At 61.3% G+C, this 19,189-nt stretch overlaps 2 protein-coding genes across 9 annotated transcripts in view; one reads left to right on the top strand and one right to left on the bottom strand.

The window, feature by feature from the left end:
- Positions 1-9,127, top strand: part of LOC147097227 (poly(rC)-binding protein 2-like) — a 42,609-nt gene extending 33,482 nt beyond the window's left edge. For all 8 annotated transcript variants that reach the window (XM_085973115.1, XM_085973117.1, XM_085973114.1 and 5 more), the window contains 2 exons: positions 659-828; positions 7,895-9,127. In XM_085973115.1, coding sequence (XP_085829241.1) covers positions 659-828; positions 7,895-8,195 — 471 coding nt within the window. In that variant the 3' untranslated portion in view covers positions 8,196-9,127. The remainder of the gene's footprint in view (positions 1-658; positions 829-7,894) is intronic.
- Positions 9,128-11,106: 1,979 nt separating this feature from the next.
- LOC147097226 (mitogen-activated protein kinase kinase kinase 13-like) lies at positions 11,107-18,783 on the bottom strand. Its single transcript, XM_085972568.1, has 4 exons — positions 18,344-18,783; positions 13,417-13,488; positions 12,420-12,723; positions 11,107-11,651 (listed from the first exon to the last, which is right to left on the bottom strand). Exons 1-4 carry the CDS (start codon positions 18,769-18,771, stop codon positions 11,550-11,552), a joined length of 906 nt encoding a protein of 301 aa, XP_085828694.1. The 5' UTR covers positions 18,772-18,783; the 3' UTR covers positions 11,107-11,549.
- Positions 18,784-19,189: the final 406 nt, after the last annotated feature.

Genomic DNA, 19,189 nt, shown 5'->3' with positions numbered 1-19,189 from the left:
GCGCTCTCTCCCCTGTACAGGTGCGCAATCCCTCTCGCTCCCCCCATCCCCGCACATGCACGCACTCCCTCTCACTCCCCCCCCCCCGGCACATTCGCGCGCGCTCTCCCCTGTACAGGCGTACAATCCCTCTCGCTCCCCCCATCCCGGCACATGCACGCAGCCTCCCCTGCACATTCGCGCGCTCTCTCCCCTCTGAACATTCGCACAATCCCTCTCACTCCCCCCCCCCCCCCCCGCACATTCGCGTTCTTTCTCCCCTGTACAGGCGTACAATCCCTCTCGCTCCCCCCATCCCGGCACATGCACGCAGCCCCCCCTGCACATTCGCGCGCTCTCTCCCCTCTGAACATTCACACAATCCCTCTCTCTTTCCCCCCCCCCCCCCCCCATCCCCGCAGATGCACACACTCCCTCTCACTCCCCCCGCACATTCGCGCAATCCCTCTCGCTCTCCCCATCCCCACACGTGCACACGCTCCCCCTTTGCCATTTCCCCCCCACCTGCCTGTGCAGATCTGTTTACGGTACCGTGCTCCCTGCTGCCTATTGAGCCCTTGGAACTGTAGCACGAACAAACCGCCGGGCTGGAAATGTCCAGGTTCTTATCCTGGAGTTTGCATTCCCAGTTGTAACCTGCTCTCTTCCTGTTTTCCAGTTAATCGGATGCATCATTGGCCGGCAGGGCAGCAAGATCAATGAAATACGGCAGATGTCTGGAGCGCAGATTAAAATCTCCAACCCAGCTGAGGGGTCGACTGATCGGCAAATCACAATTACCGGGTCCCCGGCCAACATTAGCCTGGCCCAGTACCTCATCAATGCAAGGTAAGAAAGTCAATCGGCCCCAGATTATTCATGTGACAACCAGTGATGCCACAACACTCCTTTCTTCTATAAAACAGGAATTCAATGTAACACAGCCCTGGCGATGAGTGACTAGACCTGTGAGCTGTGCTGTACTGTACGGTGTTGGCAACTGACTGGGTACAGTGTACGGCCCGGGTCTGTGCAAGATTGACTCGGTTACAGTGTACGGCCCGGGTCTGTGCAAGATTGACTGGGTACAGTGTACGGCCCGGGTCTGTGTAAGATTGACTCGGTTACAGTGTACGGCCCGGGTCTGTGTAAGATTGACTCGGTTACAGTGTACGGCCCGGGTCTGTGTAAGATTGACTCGGTTACAGTGTACGGCCCGGGTCTGTGTAAGATTGACTCGGTTACAGTGTACGGCCCGGGTCTGTGTAAGATTGACTCGGTTACAGTGTACGGCCCGGGTCTGTGCAAGATTGACTCGGTTACAGCGTACGGCCCGGGTCTGTGCAAGATTGACTGGGTACAATGTACGGCCCGGGTCTGTGTAAGATTGACTCGGTTACAGTGTACGGCCCGGGTCTGTGTAAGATTGACTCGGTTACAGTGTACGGCCCGGGTCTGTGTAAGATTGACTCGGTTACAGTGTACGGCCCGGGTCTGTGCAAGATTGACTGGGTTACAGTGTACGGCCCGGGTCTGTGCAAGATTGACTGGGTACAATGTACGGCCCGGGTCTGTGCAAGATTGACTGGGTACAGTGTACGGCCCGGGTCTGTGCAAGATTGACTGGGTACAGTGTACGGCCCGGGTCTGTGCAAGATTGACTGGGTACAGTGTACGGCCCGGGTCTGTGCAAGATTGACTCGGTTACAGTGTACGGCCCGGGTCTGTGCAAGATTGACTCGGTTACAGTGTACGGCCCGGGTCTGTGCAAGATTGACTCGGTTACAGTGTACGGCCCGGGTCTGTGCAAGATTGACTCGGTTACAGTGTACGGCCCGGGTCTGTGTAAGATTGACTCGGTTACAGTGTACGGCCCGGGTCTGTGCAAGATTGACTCGGTTACAGTGTACGGCCCGGGTCTGTGTAAGATTGACTGGGTACAGTGTACGGCCCGGGTCTGTGTAAGATTGACTCGGTTACAGTGTACGGCCCGGGTCTGTGCAAGATTGACTCGGTTACAGTGTACGGCCCGGGTCTGTGCAAGATTGACTCGGTTACAGCGTAACTAATAAGGTAGACAGAGGAATGTCTATGCATGTTGTGTCTATGAACGTCCAGAAGGCATTCGGTAAGGTTCCACACTCAGGAATATTGGCCATGGTGAGCGCACGGAATTGTAGGCAGTCTTTTGACGTGGTTGGGAAACGGGTTGGGAGTAGGAGACAAGAGTGGCGATAACGGGAATGCTGTCTTGATTGGCGGGATGTGACGGGTGGTGATTCCCCGGGGATCTGTTCTTGGGGCCTCGACGTTTTCCCCATGTTACTGGCTTGATGAAGTCGTGTATCCAAGTTCTCCGACGACACTAAGTTAGAAAGAACAGTAAGTTGTGTCGATGGGAGTGGAATCCCGCCAATCAAAGGAACATTGACAGATTAAGTGAGCGAGCAGAACTGTGGCCGACGGGGTTCAATGTGGGGTCACCCAAGAAAGATAGATCAGAGTGTTTTCTAAACGGCAAGCAGTGAGGAGGAGCAGGGAGATTATGGGGTGACGGGGTTTAAAGATGATTAAAGGATTTGGTAGGGTAGAGACTATTTCCTCTGGTGGTCCAGAACAAGGGGGCATAATCTTAAAATTAGAGCCAGGATGTTCAGGGGTGATGTCAGGAAGCACGTCTTTACACAAAGGGTAGTGGAAATCTGGAACTCTTTTCCCCCCCCCCCCCCCCCCCCAAGCTGTCGAGGCTGGGGGTCAATTGGGGCTTTCAAAACTGAGATCGATAGATTTTTGTTGGGTAAGGGTATCGAGGGTTACGGAAACAAGGCGGGTAAATGGAGTTAAGATGCAGATCAGCCATGATCTCACTGAATGGCGCAAATGGATTTGAGGAGCTGAATGGCCTCCTCCTGTTCCTAGTGTAACAGGCTCGAGGGGGCTGAATGGCCTCCTCCTGTTCCTGTGTAACAGGCTCGAGGGGGGCTGAATGGGCCTCCTCCTGTTCCTAATGTAACAGGCTCGAGGGGCTTGATGGCCTCCTCCTGTTCCTAGTGTAACAGGCTTGAGGGGCTGAATGGGCCTCCTCCTGTTTCTAATATAACAGGCTCGAGGAGCTGAATGGCCTCCTCCTGTTCCTCATATAACGGGTTCGAGAGGGCTGAATGGCCTCCTTCTGTTCCTGTGTAACAGGCTTGAGAGGGCTGAATGGGCCTCCTCCTATCCTAGTGTAACAGGCTCGAGGGGGGCTGAATGGCCTCCTCCTGTTCCTAATGTAACAGGCTCGAGGGGCTTGATGGCCTCCTCCTGTTCCTAGTGTAACAGGCTTGAGGGGCTGAATGGGCCTCCTCCTGTTCCTAATGTAACAGGCTCGAGGGGGCTGAATGGCCTCCTCCTGTTCCTAATGTAACAGGCTCGAGGGGGCTGAATGGCCTCCTCCTGTTCCTAATGTAACAGGCTTGAGGGGCTGAATGGGCCTCCTCCTGTTTCTAATATAACAGACTCGAGGAGCTGAATGGCCTCCTCCTGTTCCTCATATAACAGGCTCGAGAGGGCTGAATGGCCTCCTGTTCCTAATGTAACAGGCTCGAGAGGGCTGAATGGCCTCCTCCTGTTCCTGTGTAACAGGCTCGAGGGGGCTGAATGGCCTCCTCCTGTTCCTGTGTAACAGGCTCGAGGGGGCTGAATGGCCTCCTCCTGTTCCTATGTAACAGGCTCGAGGGGCTGAATGGCCTCCTCCTGTTCCGGTGTTCCCATGGCCGGACTCAGTGTAATATTTAGCTGGGTAATGCGTCAATGCTGGCAGTAGTTCTCCGTACCAGTGCATGGTGTTGTTTAACTGGAGCAAGGGGAGGATGTGTTCATCTCAATGTCCAGTCTAAGGGTCAGTGAGACTCGGGCCCTGATCTCGGCGTCCAGTCTGAGGGTCAGTGAGACTCGGGCCGTGACTGATCTCGGCGTCCAGCCTGAGGGTCAGTGAGACTCTGGCCGTGACCGATCTCAGCGTCCAGTCTGAGGGGCAGTGAGACTCGGGCCATGACCTCAACGTCCAGTCTGAGGGTCAGTGAGACTCGGGCTGTGACCTCAGCGTCCAGTCTGAGGGGCAGTGAGACTCGGGCCATGACCTCAACGTCCAGTCTGAGGGGCAGTGAGACTCGGGCCGTGACCTCAGCGTCCAGTCTGAGGGTCAGTGAGACTCAGGCCCTGATCTCAGCGTCCAGTCTAAGGGTCAGTGAGACTCGGGCCGTGACCGATCTCAGCGTCCAGTCTGAGGGTCAGTGAGACTCGGGCCCTGATCGATCTCAGCGTCCAGTCTAGTGGTCAGTGAGACTCTGGCCGTGATCGATCTCAGCGTCCAGTCTGAGGGTCAGTGAGACTCTGGCCGTGATCGATCTCCGCGTCCAGTCTGAGGGTCAGTGAGTCTCGGGCCCTGACCTCAGCGTCCAGTCTGAGTGTCCAGTCTGAGGGTCAGTGAGAATAGGGTCGTGATCGGTCTCAGCGTCCAGTCTGAGGGTCAGTGAGAATAGGGTCGTGACTGATCTCAGTGTCCAGTCTGAGGGTCAGTGAGCCTTGGGCCGTGACCTCAGCGTCCAGTCTAAGGGTCAGTGAGACTCGGGCCGTGACCTCAGCGTCCAGTTTGAGGGTCAGTGAGACTCGGGCCGTGACCGATCTCAGCGTCCAGTCTGAGGGTCAGTGAGACTCGGGCCGTGATCTCAGCGTCCAGTCTAAGGGTCAGTGAGACTCGGGCCGTGACCTCAGCGTCCAGTCTAAGGGTCAGTGAGACTCGGGCTGTGACCTCAGCGTCCAGTCTGAGGGTCAGTGAGACTCGGGCCCTGATCTCGACGTCCAGTCTGAGGGGCAGTGAGACTCGGGCAGTGACCGATCTCAGCGTCCAGTCTGAGGGTCAGTGAGACTCGGGCTGTGACCTCAGCGTCCAGTCTGAGGGTCAGTGAGACTCGGGCCCTGATCTCGGCATCCAGTCTGAGGAGCAGTGAGACTCGGGCCGTGACCTCAGCGTCCAGTCTGAGAGTCAGTGAGACTCGGGCCGTGACCGATCTCGGCGTCCAGCCTGAGGGTCAGTGAGATTCGGGCTGTGACCTCAGCATCCAGTCTAGGGGTCAGTGAGACTCGGGCCGTGACCTCAGCGTCCAGTCTGAGAGTCAGTGAGACTCGGGCCGTGACCGATCTCGGCGTCCAGCCTGAGGGTCAGTGAGACTCGGGCTGTGACCTCAGCATCCAGTCTAGGGGTCAGTGAGACTCGGGCCATGACCTCTCTCAGCGTCCAGTCTGAGGGTCAGTGAGACTCGGGCCATGACCTCGGCGTCCAGTCTGAGGGTCAGTGAGACTCGGGCCATGACCTCAGCGTCCAGTCTGAGGGTCAGTGAGACTCGGGCCATGACCGATCTCGGCGTCCAGTCTAGGGGTCAGTGAGACTCGGGCCGTGACCTCAGCGTCCAGTCTGAGGGTCAGTGAGACTCGGGCCGTGACCGATCTCGGCGTCCAGTCTAGGGGTCAGTGAGACTCGGGCCGTGACCGATCTCAGCGTCCAGTCTAAGGGTCAGTGAGACTCGGGCCCTGACCTCAGCATCCAGTCTAGGGGTCAGTGAGACTCGGGCCGTGACCGATCCCAGTGTCCAGTCTGAGGGTCAGTGAGACTCGGGCTGTGACCGATCCCAGCGTCCAGTCTGAGGGTCAGTGAGACTCGGGCCGTGACCGATCTCAGCGTCCAGTCTGAGGGTCAGTGAGACTCGGGCCCTGATCTCGGCGTCCAGTCTAAGGGGCAGTGAGACTCGGGCAGTGACCGATCTCAGCGTCCAGTCTGGGGGTCAGTGAGACTCGGGCTGTGACCGATCTCAGCGTCCAGTTTGAGGGTCAGTGAGACTCGGGCCATGACCGATCCCAGCGTCCAGTCTGAGGTTCAGTGAGACTCGGGCCATGACCGATCCCAGCGTCCAGTCTAAGGGTCAGTGAGACTCGGGCCATGACCACAGCGTCCAGTCTAGGGGTCAGTGAGACTCGGGCCGTGACCGATCCCAGTGTCCAGTCTGAGGGTCAGTGAGACTCGTGCTGTGACCGACCTCAGCATCCAGTCTGAGGGTCAGTGAGACTCGGGCTGTGACCGATCTCAGCATCCAGTCTGAGGGTCAGTGAGACTCGGGCCATGACCGATCCCAGCGTCCAGTCTGAGGGTCAGTGAGACTCGGGCCATGACCACAGCGTCCAGTCTAGGGGTCAGTGAGACTCGGGCCGTGACCGATCCCAGTGTCCAGTCTGAGGGTCAGTGAGACTCGTGCTGTGACCGACCTCAGCATCCAGTCTGAGGGTCAGTGAGACTCGGGCTGTGATCGATCCCAGCGTCCAGTCTGAGGGTCAGTGAGACTCGGGCCGTGACCGATCTCAGCGTCCAGTCTGAGGGTCAGTGAGACTCGGGCCGTGACCTCAGCGTCCAGTCTGAGGGTAAGTGAGACTCGGGCTGTGACCGATCCCAGTGTCCAGTCTAGGGGTCAGTGAGACTCGGGCCGTGACCTCAGTGTCCTGTCTGAGGGTCAGTGAGACTCGGGCCGTGACCTCAGTGTCCTGTCTGAGGGTCAGTGAGACTCGGGCCGTGACCACAGCGTCCAGTCTGAGGGTTTTGAGACTTGACCGATCTCAGCGTCCAGTCTGAGAGTAAGTGCGACTCGGGCCATGACCGATCCCAGTGTCCAGTCTAGGGGTCAGTGAGACTCGGGCTGTGACCTCAGTGTCCAGTCTGAGGGTCAGTGAGACTCGGGCCGTGACCTATCCCAGTGTCCAGTCTAGGGGTCAGTGAAACTCGGGCAGTGATCGATCTCAGCGACCAGTCTGAGGGTCAGTGAGACTCGGGCCGTGACCTCAGCGTCCAGTCTAGGGGTCAGTGAGACTCGGGCCGTGACCTCAGCGTCCAGTCTGAGGGTCAGTGAGACTCGGGCTGTGACCGATCTCAGCGTCCCGTCTGAGGGTCAGTGAGACTCGGGCTGTGACCTCAGCGTCCAGTCTGAGGGTCAGTGAGACTCGGGCCGTGACCGGTCTCAGTGTCCAGTCTGAGGGTTTTGAGACTCGGGCCGTGACCGATCCCAGTGTCCAGTCTAGGGGTCAGTGAGACTCGGGCCGTGACCGATCCCAGTGTCCAGTCTAGGGGTCAGTGAGACTCGGGCCGTGACCGGTCTCACTGTCCAGTCTGAGAGTTTTGAGACTTGGGCTGTGACCGATCTCAGCGTCCAGCCAGAGGGTAAGTGAGACTCGGGCCATGACCGATCCCAGTGTCCAGTCTAGGGGTCAGTGAGACTCGGGCCGTGACCTCAGCGTCCAGTCTGAGGGTCAGTGAGACTCGGGCCGTGACCTCAGCGTCCAGTCTAGGGGTCAGTGAGACTCGGGCCGTGACCGATCCCAGTGTCCAGTCTAGGGGTCAGTGAGACTCGGGCCGTGACCGATCTCAGCGTCCAGTCTAGGGGTCAGTGAGACTCGGGCCGTGACCTCAGTGTCCTGTCTGAGGGTTTTGGTGCTCACTGAATTTCTCGGTGACTTTGGGCTGTGTGCATTGAATTCTGTGGAGAAATGGAGTTGTCCAAGGTCCCTAAAGGTGCAGTAATGTCCAGACTTGAGTGTGCGTGTGTGTGTGCGCGCGTGCATGAGTGAGTGCGGCCGAGCATGCCTGTGTGTGCGAGCAAATGGGGAAATGCTTGTTCATTGCCGTGTGACGTGATCTAACCGTGAGGAGTGGTGTGATTCTTGTGATGGCGTTAGTTCACCTTTTGAGAAGTAACTTATCCTTTTACTTATCCTGATATTCCGCTCCCCTTAACTGTGTACCTGGTTTTTTCTAATGTGAACCTGTTTGTCCATGTCTTACCTCCCGTGCTTTCCCTATCCACCCGTTTGTTCCTCTTCCTCTTTCTTACAGTTTAGAAAGTGCTAAACCCACCATCCAGAAAAGCTCAGTCATGGCCCCTGACCTCGACATCAACCTCTCTGAACCCGCCACCCCTACCTCTACCCCTGCGTCGACCCCTGACCTGCCAGCCAGCCTTCCCAGCCCTCTACCGGACACCCCTTATGTCTCCAGTCTGATTGGCATGAAACCCATCCCACTCCTCGCGCTAAATGTGATGCCTTCTAAGGGGTCTGCGGGGAGTGTGTCTAACACGGTGGCTTCCTGCACTCTGGTAAAGAAATCAGAAAAACAGCGTTTCTCTCCATACTGATGGGTTTCAGTCTGTGCCGGTCTTGAGGTGTCGCCAAGAGATCACCTAGTGACGCTTCTGCAAAAATGCTTTCATTTTTAGGAATGTGGATTTCATTTCAGCTTTGTTTGGCAACAGCGTTTTGAGTTAGGTGGTAGAAAACCGATGTTCTGTGAAATGCTTTTTTTGTGTTCGTGGGGGGGTTTTTTTTTTGGGGGGGGGGGAAATCAGTAAATGTGTTGACGTTTAATGTGTTTTTTGCAAAAACTGGTTTAAAACAAAACAAAAACACTCTGGGCTCAAAGTTTCGCTTTTTCTTTTTCTGGACTGTGAGTTTAAGGACTGAACCCTGGGATGGGGGCGGGGGGGGGGTATATTCCTGGAGACTGCCAGAGTTAAACAAAGTGTAGCCGGGGTGGGGGGGTCGATACTCCAGATGGTGGGGCTGAGAGTCCCTGGAAGATCTACAATGTACTGTCTCCTCACATAAAAACAGTGCTGCAGTTTTTGTACGTGAGACGGGGAGGATTGCCCTTCCTTCCTCCTCTTCCCTTCCCTCTTTCCCCCCCCCCCCCCCCCTTGCAGGAACCTTTTTAACGTGGTTTTTGAGTCGAGCGTTTTAACCCCTCGCTACCATGATGTTTTAAAGATTCTGTTGGCCGTCGCGATCTGGGAGGAGACTGCCTTTGAGTATTAAAACGGATTTGTGTCGACAGGGCTGCGCACGGTGGGTGGGGGGAATGAGAGACGTGCAAGTAGTGGTCAGACCAGCAGGAAATGGAAAAAGCTGCCCCCCAATTTACCCCCTCCCTTCATTTCACTCTCGCGTCGAGTGGGTGGGTTAGAACTGTGTGTGAAGGGGTCCAGAGGTTTGCGATCCTTTTAAACATTGATGAGATCATTCCCGTTACCGGGGAAGGGGAACTCTGGTGAAAGATGTTTGATTAAAATGGGGTGGGAATGCATTTCAAGCAGGGGTCCGTGTTCCCGAGCCTTTGGGGAGGGGGGGAGGTCAGGGATTTCAGTTTGCTCGCAGTCCGCGCAGGAGTCCAGAGAAAACTTTGAGGCCTGAGTGAGTACAGCTGGTGTTGGGAGTGGGATTGGGATCAGGACCTGGATCTGTCTTGCACTGTGTGACGGTGAATAGAATCAATCTGATCGTCCTCCAGTTACAGGAATTCTCCCCCCCCCCCCCCCCCCGGCCGCCTCCCCTTGTCTCGATCCTAGTTAGGGCCGGGGAAGTGGGGGGGGGGGGGGTCCCCTGTGTGAGCGACCCCGACTCGGCTTGGAAAGAGTTCACCGGTTACAGCACGGTGCGGGGAGAGCTGCAGGGTCCGACGCGGGTGTTTTAGTGCGACATCTGCGCGGTGATTGGCACCGCAAGTACATGGGAATGCGGAATCCCCTCCCTGTGAGGCTGCGATGAGCAGAGAGACCCGGCCTCCTCCCTGTCGCTGATCAGATTGATCCTCTCGCTGTACGCTGTTGGTTATAGTATGTATCCGATGGTGTGTAATTGATGTTTTAGTGATTCATAGCATGGCTGCTTTGCTGTATTATATACACACTGTTCAGACACCGCTTTCTCCTTAATTCTCTACATTCTAGGTTATCATCTGAAGCCTCGGGAATGGGCAACCAGTAATATTTACCCACCATCCCTATGATTCTTCAGTGTAATTCATGAGCAGTGCCACCGATCCAGTTTGTAAATTTGCTGCCAGTCCTAAGTGCAGCAGTCAATAAATTACTTTCCATTCTGCAATTTCAATCACTTGTACACAGTTGGCCTAAATTTGTACATTGGTTTTTTTTTCCTCCCCTGTTTTACCTATTGTTTTGTGAGACTTTTTATTTTTTGCCTTTTCTGTTTTGATTTGCATCCAATGTTTAAAAGAAATAATCAGAAACTGTAACTGAGCAAAGCAGAGATTTCCCCAGTGTCTACCGAACTCTCTCATGTTGAATTTTTCTAATAAAACAGCAGAACTGGACGCTTGGTGTCTCCATTTTCCTTCCGCTGCCTCCTGGACCCTTCGTGTTTGGAGAGGGGGGGGGGGGGTTCGGCTGCAATTATTTATTTCTTTTATTCATTAACAGGATCTGGGTGTCGCTGGCAAGGCTGGCATTTATTGCCCTCGAGAAGGTGGTGGTGAGCTGCAGTCCCGTGTGGTGTAGGTGCTCCCACAGCGCTGTTAGGGAGGGAGTTCCAGGATTTTGACCCAGAGACGATGAAGGAACGGCCGATTATATTTCCAAGTCGGGATGGTGTGTGACTTGGAGGTGGTGGTGTTCCCGTGCGCCTGCTGCCCTTGTCCTTCTAGGTGGAAGAGGTCACGGGTTTGGGAGGTGCTGCCGAAGAAGCCTTGGCGAGTCGCTGCAGTGCATCTTGTAGATGGTACACACTGCAGCCACGGTGCGCCGGTGGTGGAGGGAGTGAATGTATAAGGTGGTGGATGGGGTCCCAATCAAGCGGGGCTGCTTTGTCCGGGATGGTGTCGAGCTTCTCGAGTGTTGTCGGAGCTGCACTCATCCAGGCAAGTGGAGAGTGTTCCAACACACTCCTGACTTGTGCCTTGTACCTTGTAGATGGTGGAAAGGCTTTGGGGAAGTCAGGAGGTGAGACACTCGCCGCAGAATACCCAGCCTCTGACCTGCTCTTGTAGCTGCAGTATTTATGTGGCTGGTCCAGTTAAGTTTCTGGTCAATGGTGACCCCCCAGGATGTTGATGGTGGGGGATTTGGCGATGGTAATGCCGTTGAATGTCATGGGGCAGTGGTTAGACTCTCTCTTGCTGCAGTGGTCATTGCCTGGCAATTGTGCTGGGCGAATGTTACTTCATCCATCCTCCCCTCCTCTCAATCCCTAACACCCCCCACCCCTCTCCCCCGGAATAGATCTGATGAGCTCGATTCAAACAGGAAACAGCAATTGTTTGTCTAAAATGATAAAGTTTATTGTGGGACCAGCGGTCACAGACCGGTTGATTCTGTAGCTGTTTGCGAGGTGTGAGGGTGCGGGCGGGGGGAGGGGGTTTGGACAGCCCCGTGCCCGCTGCTAGCGGCTGGTCACGCTCACTCCCTGTGCGGGTCAGGGGTGGGGCTCCTCTGCCGTTGGCCCCCCCCACGAGCGGGGTTAAACCGTGCGACCGTCCCTGTTGCATTTGGGTGGAGCGGAGATTTTTTTTAGCACCTAAAATATTACAGTCGAGGTCTTTAAATAAAGCGGGACACATTCCCGTGGTCGACAGCAGAATAATCCCTGATGCACGCCCGTGTAGGGTGGGTCTGACTTTGTTCCATCGCTGGAAGCACCCGATAACCTTTTATTGCAGTCCATCAGAAAATAAAGTATGTACATCCTCGGTCGTCGAGTTACCAGGACGATGAGCTCGGCGGTTTCTGGGCTGCGTTTCTGGAGCCGGACTGATCCATCTCCGGAACGTCGCAGTCGGAATCCTCGCACCGCAACGATCGCTGTGGAACAGACGAGAACGGGTGAGAATGGGGCAGAACCGGTCCCTGCTGTCCCACCCACTGACCCCGGGGGGGGGAGAGACACGTCCCAGAGATTGACCCGGGGCGGGGGGGACACGGTCCCAGAGAGTGACTGGGTGGGGAGGGTGAGAGTGTACACGGGCTGTGGGAGGAGATTGAATGGGTGGGGAGAGTGTACGCGGGCTGTGGGAGGAAATTGAATGGGTGGGGAGAGTACGCGGGCTGTGGGAGGAGATTGAATGGGTGGGGAGAGTACGCGGGCTGTGGGAGGAGATTGAATGGGTGGGGAGAGTGTAGGCGGGCTGTGGGAGGAGATTGAATGGGTGGGTAGAGTGTAGGCGGGCTGTGGGAGGAGATTGAATGGGTGGGTAGAGTGTAGGCGGGCTGTGGGAGGAGATTGAATGGGTGGGTAGAGTGTAGGCGGGCTGTGGGAGGAGATTGAATGGGTGGGTAGAGTGTAGGCGGGCTGTGGGAGGAGAGTAAATGGGAGATCCCATGATACGACAGAGTGTACGCGGGCTGTGGGAGGAAATTAAATGGGGGGAGAACCCATGATAGGACAGTGTACGCGGGCTGTGGGAGGAGAGTCTGATAGGGGAGAGTGTACATGGACTGTGGGAGGAGATTGAATGGGTGGGTAGAGTGCAGGCGGGCTGTGGGAGGAGAGTAAATGGGAGATCCCATGATACGACAGAGTGTACGCGGGCTATGGGAGGGGTCGAACGAGCGACTGAGATTTGCACCAACCTGACACGGAACCCCCACCGAACAGAGCCGGCCAGCCGAAACCTGTGTCTTCACTTGCTGGAGCGCCGCCTCTTTCTCCGACAGCCCGTCCGACTGCGTGAGCAGGTCGACGGGAATCTCCGAGCTCTGGGAAAGGACGTCGTCCGATTTATCGTCCAGCCGGTCGTCCGTGTTAGTGCTGAGCACATCCGGCGTGCAGCTGTGTGACAGGTCGCTCGTGTTTCCCTCGTCTCCGTCCGAGACGGAGAAATTCTCGGAACTGAACGTGGAGAGAGATTGACAGGTGCTGAAACAGTCTATCCTCCTGCAGGAAAGAAAGACTCGCATTTAGATCGCGCCTTTCACCACCCTCCCTCGGTACTGCCCCTCCGACCGTGCAGCGCTCCCTCAGTACTGCCCCTCCGACCGTGCAGCGCTCCCTCAGTACTGCCCCTCCGACCGTGCAGCGCTCCCTCAGTACTGCCCCTCCGACAGTGCAGCGCTCCCTCAGTACAACCTTCTGACTCACTGAGCCGAGGCTGACAGCCAAACCGAAATTAGTTTAAAACCCGTCCCTCTCCCAGTGCGAAGTGGGGTCAGAGGGCAGAGGTGAACTGGTTTAGGACAGACGCAATTCAGCCCCGATTCCATTCTTGTATATATTTCCAGTTATAAATTCCTATCTTTACATTTATAATGGGAATTTGCTCTGCAAACCGTCACATGGTAATTACATCCTCTGGCCCACTGGCGGCACTGCAGCATCTCCCCTGGTGGAAGGGTGTAATTACAGCGTGACGTTTACATACAACAGTTAACGGGCAGACACCCCAACACCACCCAGTGCATCCGCAGACGTACCAGGCAGTGGCACTGAATGGGGAGGGTGTCGGAGTCTAACCGAGGGGGCAGGGAATTTCCCCATCAGTTTTCTCTGCTGGTTTTCCGCAGGGAACAACATTTAGACGCCAGGAAATTGCCCTGCGCCTCAGCACTGCCGAACAGGTTAACCTCTCACCTCTGTCTCCGCGGAAACATCCACCTCACTGTCGACCTCGCCTTCCTCTTCCTCCGAGGAGCCGCCTCTTTTCTGTGGAAATTGAAAATCCATAAAGGTCAGCGAAGGTCACGGCCAGACCCCCCAAAAAAAACGCTCGTAACCCCAACCCCCCCTTCCCATACCATCACGCCATCCAGGTCAGTCAGTCACCCCTGGACACCGCCTCTCCCCCCCCCCTCTCCGTCTCTCTCTCTCTGCCCCCTCTCTCAGTCTCTGTCTCACTGTCTGTCTCTCTCTCTCTCTGCCCCCCCCTCTCTCTCCGCCCCCTCCCTGTCTCTCCGCCGCGCCGCCCCCGCTCTCTATCTCTGCCCCCTCTTTCTCTCTGCCCGCCCTCTCTCTGCCCTCTCCCTCTCTCTGCCCCCTCCCTCTCCGCCCCCCCGCGCTCTCTGCCCCCGCTCTCTCTCTGCCCCCGCTCTCTCTCTGCCCCCTCTCGCTCTCTCTCTCCGCCGCCGCTCTGCCTCCTCTCTCGGTCTCTGTCTCACTGTCTGTCTCTTTCTCTCTCTCTCTCCGCCCCCTCCCTCCCTCCCTCTCTCTCTCTCTCTCTGCCCCCTCTCTTTCGCTCTCTCTGCCCCCCCTCTCGCTCTCTCTGCCCCCCCTCTCGCTCTCTCTGCCCCCCCTCTCGCTCTCTCTGCCCCCCCTCTCGCTCTCTCTGCCCCCCCTCTCGCTCTCTCTGCCCCCCCTCTCGCTCTCTCTGCCCCCCCTCTCGCTCTCTCTGCCCCCCCTCTCCCTCTCTCTGCCCCCCCTCTCGCTCTCTCTGCCCCCCCTCTCGCTCTCTCTGCCCCCCCCTCTCGCTCTCTCTGCCCCCCTCTCGCTCTCTCTGCCCCCCCTCTCGCTCTCTCTGCCCCCCCCCTCTCGCTCTCTCTGCCCCCCTCTCGCTCTCTCTGCCCCCCTCTCGCTCTCTCTGCCCCCCCTCGCTCTCTCTGCCCCCCCTCTCGCTCTCTCTGCCCCCCCTCGCGCTCTCTCTGCCCCCCCCTCGCTCTCTGCCCCCCCTCGCGCTCTCTGCCCCCCCTCGCGCTCTCTGCCCCCCCTCGCGCTCTCTGCCCCCCCTCGCGCTCTCTGCCCCCCTCGCGCTCTCTGCCCCCCCTCGCGCTCTCTGCCCCCCCTCGCGCTCTCTGCCCCCCCTCGCGCTCTCTGCCCCCCCTCGCGCTCTCTGCCCCCCCCTCGCGCTCTCTGCCCCCCCTCGCGCTCTCTGCCCCCCCTCGCGCTCTCTGCCCCCCCTCGCGCTCTCTGCCCCCCCTCGCGCTCTCTGCCCCCCCTCGCGCTCTCTGCCCCCCCTCGCGCTCTCTGCCCCCCCTCGCGCTCTCTGCCCCCCCTCGCGCTCTCTGCCCCCCCTCGCGCTCTCTGCCCCCCTCGCGCTCTCTGCCCCCCCTCGCGCTCTCTGCCCCCCCTCGCGCTCTCTGCCCCCCCTCGCGCTCTCTGCCCCCCCTCGCGCTCTCTGCCCCCCCCTCGCGCTCTCTGCCCCCCCTCGCGCTCTCTGCCCCCCCTCGCGCTCTCTGCCCCCCCTCGCGCTCTCTGCCCCCCCTCGCGCTCTCTGCCCCCCCTCGCGCTCTCTCTGCCCCCCCTCGCGCTCTCTCTGCCCCCCCTCGCGCTCTCTCTGCCCCCCCTCGCGCTCTCTCTGCCCCCCCTCGCGCTCTCTCTGCCCCCCCTCGCGCTCTCTCTGCCCCCCCTCGCGCTCTCTCTGCCCCCCCTCGCGCTCTCTCTGCCCCCCCTCGCGCTCTCTCTGCCCCCCCTCGCGCTCTCTCTGCCCCCCCTCGCGCTCTCTCTGCCCCCCCTCGCGCTCTCTCTGCCCCCCCTCGCGCTCTCTCTGCCCCCCCTCGCGGCTCTCTCTGCCCCCCCTCGCGCTCTCTCTGCAACCCCCTCGCGCTCTCTCTGCCCCCCTCGCGCTCTCTCTGCCCCCCCTCGCGCTCTCTCTGCCCCCCTCGCGCTCTCTCTGCCCCCCCCTCGCGCTCTCTCTGCCCCCCCTCGCGCTCTCTCTGCCCCCCTCTCGCGTCTCTGCCCCCCCCCTCGCGCTCTCTCTGCCCCCCCCTCGCGCTCTCTCTGCCCCCCCCTCGCGCTCTCTCTGCCCCCCTCGCGCTCTCTCTGCCCCCCCCTCGCGCTCTCTCTGCCCCCCCTCGCGCTCTCTCTGCCCCCCCCTCGCGCTCTCTCTGCCCCCCTCGCGCTCTCTCTGCCCCCCCCTCGCGCTCTCTCTGCCCCCCCTCGCGCTCTCTCTGCCCCCCCTCGCGCTCTCTCTGCCCCCCCTCGCGCTCTCTCTGCCCCCCCTCTCGCGCTCTCTCTGCCCCCCCTCGCGCTCTCTCTGCCCCCCCTCGCGCTCATCCTCTGCCCCCCTCGCGCTCTGCTCTGCCCCCCCTCGCGCTCTCTCTGCCCCCCCTCGCGCTCTCTCTGCCCCCCCTCGCGCTCTCTCTGCCCCCCCTCGCGCTCTTCTGCCCCCCCCTCGCGCTCTCTGCCCCCCCTCGCGCTCTCTGCCCCCCCCTCGCGCTCTCTGCCCCCCCTCGCGCTCCTCTGCCCCCCTCGCGCTCTCTGCCCCCCCTCGCGCTCTCTGCCCCCCTCGCGCTCTCTGCCCCCCTCGCGCTCTCTGCCCCCCCTCGCGCTCTCTGCCCCCCCCTCGCGCTCTCTGCCCCCCCTCGCGCTCTCTGCCCCCCCATCTGCGCTCTCTGCCCCCCCTCGCGCTCTCTGCCCCCCCTCAGCGCTCTCTGCCCCCCTCGCGCTCTCCCTGCCCCCCCTCGCGCTCTCCCCTGCCCCCTCGCGCTCTCCCTGCCCCCCTCGCGCTCTCTCTGCCCCCCCTCGCGCTCTCTCTGCCCCCCCTCGCGCTCTCTCTGCCCCCCCTCGCGCTCTCTCTGCCCCCCCTCGCGCTCTCTCTGCCCCCCCTCGCGCTCTCTCTGCCCCCCCTCGCGCTCTCTCTGCCCCCCCTCGCGCTCTCTCTGCCCCCCCTCGCGCTCTCTCTGCCCCCCCTCGGCGCTCTCTCTGCCCCCCCTCGCGCTCTCTCTGCCCCCCTCCGCGCTCTCTCTGCCCCCCCTCGCGCTCTCTCTGCCCCCTCGCGCTCTCTCTGCCCCCCCTCGCGCTCTCTCTGCCCCCCTCGCGCTCTCTCTGCCCCCCCTCGCGCTCTCTCTGCCCCCCTCGCGCTCTCTCTGCCCCCCTCGCGCTCTCTCTGCCCCCCTCTCGCTCTCTCTGCCCCCCTCTCGCTCTCTCTGCCCCCCCTCTCGCTCTCTCTGCCCCCCCTCTCGCTCTCTCTGCCCCCCTCTCGCTCTCCTCTGCCCCCCTTCGCTCTCCTCTGCCCCCCCCTCGCGCTCTCTCTGCCCCCCCCTCGCGCTCTCTCTGCCCCCCCCTCGCGCTCTCTGCCCCCCCCTCGCGCTCTCTGCCCCCCCTCGCGCTCTCTGCCCCCCCCTCGCGCTCACTCTGCCCCCCCCTCGCGCTCTCTGCCCCCCCTCGCGCTCTCTGCCCCCCCTCGCGCTCTCTGCCCCCCTCGCGCTCTCTGCCCCCCCTCGCGCTCTCTGCCCCCCCCTCGCGCTCTCTGCCCCCCCTCGCGCTCTCTGCCCCCCCTCGCGCTCTCTGCCCCCCCTCGCGCTCTCTGCCCCCCCCTCGCGCTCTCGCCCCCCCTCGCGCTCTCTGCCCCCCCTCGCGCTCTCTGCCCCCCCTCGCGGCTCTCTCTGCCCCCCCTCGCGCTCTCTCTGCCCCCCCTCGCGCTCTCTCTGCCCCCCCTCGCAGCTCTCTCTGCCCCCCCTCGCGCTCTCTCTGCCCCCCCTCGCGCTCTCTCTGCCCCCCCTCGCGCTCTCTCTGCCCCCCCTCGCGCTCTCTCTGCCCCCCTCGCGCGCTCTGCCCCCCCTCGCGCTCTCTGCCCCCCCTCGCGCTCTCTCTGCCCCCCCTCGCGCTCTCTCTGCCCCCCCTCGCGCTCTCCTCTGCCCCCCCTCGCGCTCTCTCTGCCCCCCCTCGCGCTCTCTCTGCCCCCCCTCGCGCTCTCTCTGCCCCCACCCTCGCGCTCTCTCTGCCCCCCCTCGCGCTCTCTCTGCCCCCCTCGCGCTCTCTCTGCCCCCCCTCGCGCTCTCTCTGCCCCCCCTCGCGCTCTCTCTGCCCCCCTCCGCGCTCTCTCTGCCCCCCCCTCGCGCTCTCTCTGCCCCCCCTCGCGCTCTCTCTGCCCCCCTCGCGCTCTCTCTGCCCCCCCTCGCGCTCTCTCTGCCCCCCTCGCGCTCTCTCTGCCCCCCCTCGCGCTCTCTCTGCCCCCCCTCGCGGCTCTCTCTGCCCCCCCTCGCGCTCTCTCTGCCCCCCCTCGCGCTCTCTCTGCCCCCCCTCGCGCTCTCTCTGCCCCCCCTCGCGCTCTCTCTGCCCCCCCTCGCGCTCTCTCTTGCCCCCCCTCGCGCTCTCTCTGCCCCCCCTCGCGCTCTCTCTGCCCCCCCTCGCGCTCTCATCTGCCCCCCCTCGCGCTCTCTCTGCCCCCCCTCGCGCCAGCGCTCTGCCCCCCCTCGCGCTCTCTCTGCCCCCCCCCGCGCGCTCTCTGCCCCCCCCCTCGCGCGCTCTCTGCCCCCCCCTCGCGCGCTCTCTGCCCCCCCCTCGCGCGCGCTCTCTGCCCCCCCTCGCGCGCTCCTCCGCCCGCGCTCGCGCTGCCCCCCTCGCGCTGCCCCCCCTCGCGCTCTCTCTGCCCCCCACTCGCGCTCTCTCTGCCCCCCCTCGCGCTCTCTCTGCCACCCCCTCGCGCTCTCTCTGCCACCCCCTCGCGCTCTCTCTGCCCCCCCCTCGCGCTCTCTCTGCCCCCCCCCCCTCGCGCTCTCTCTGCCCCCCCCCCTCGCGCTCTCTCTCTCTGCCCCCTCTCTCTCTCTCAGGGTTACACCCACACTGAGAGCGGAGAGGCACGCACGGTGCATTACACGCAGAAGCCTCCCCTGCGGTTCGGTACCTGTTTCCTGGGCGCAGGGAGCGCTCGGCCGCTGGGTACCGATGGCCGTTCCTGGCCGCGCCGTCGGACAGTTTCTGTTTCCGTTTGCCGGGGTCCCTCGGCCGCTGTCGGGGCTCCGACTCCCGGCGTCTCCGCGGCCCGTCTCGGGGCCTTGTCCCCGGGCGAGTTGGGGCTGCTGGAGGGGGTGGGGGGTCTGGGCAGCCCTCGGCAGCCTGGCAGAACTGGGCTCTGCCCCGTCTGATGGTTGCAGTTGGGGTCGCTGGCAGCGTGGTGGTGTTGGGATTGTTGTTCCTGCGGGAATCGGCCTCTACGGTGCTGCTGATGAGGTCGGGGCTAGAGGAGGAGAACTTCTTCTGCAGTAGGTCGTGAGGGAGACTGCGGAGTGCAGCCGCTGGTCCAAAGTAGCGGAGGTTCTGCGAGCAGGGCATTTGCAGGTCCTTGCAGGCGGGCTGTGCACGGGGGACAAGCCCCCCCGCAGGGCCGCGGCCTCGCCAGTCCCAGCAGGTCCCCCTGGCTCCCCTTGTTCGTCCCCTTCCGGTACCTGGGCTTGGCCCGGTGACGAGACTTCCCCGGCGAGCCCGACGTCCTTCTGGCAGCTGGGGATGGTCACCTGGGTTCACCGCCGAATCCAGCTCGGCAGAATGAACCTCCGTCCTCAGGATATCCGGCCTGGGAAAGGGGGGGGGGGATAATGAGAGACGTGTCAGGGGGCTGACCTTCGACACAAGGGCCCCCACCCCACGGTCGCCCAAACATCGGTGCGTTACCGGCCCACACCGTCTTAACACTCACCGTCTCGCTGTCTGGGCACAGTCAATGGAGGGGAGGGAACGGTGAAGAGCAGAT

Source organism: Somniosus microcephalus, chromosome 33, assembly GCF_052327205.1.
Source record: "Somniosus microcephalus isolate GS21.2 chromosome 33, FLI_Smic_1.0, whole genome shotgun sequence".
NCBI lineage: Eukaryota > Metazoa > Chordata > Chondrichthyes > Squaliformes > Somniosidae > Somniosus > Somniosus microcephalus.
This window is presented reverse-complemented; position numbering and strand designations above follow the sequence as displayed.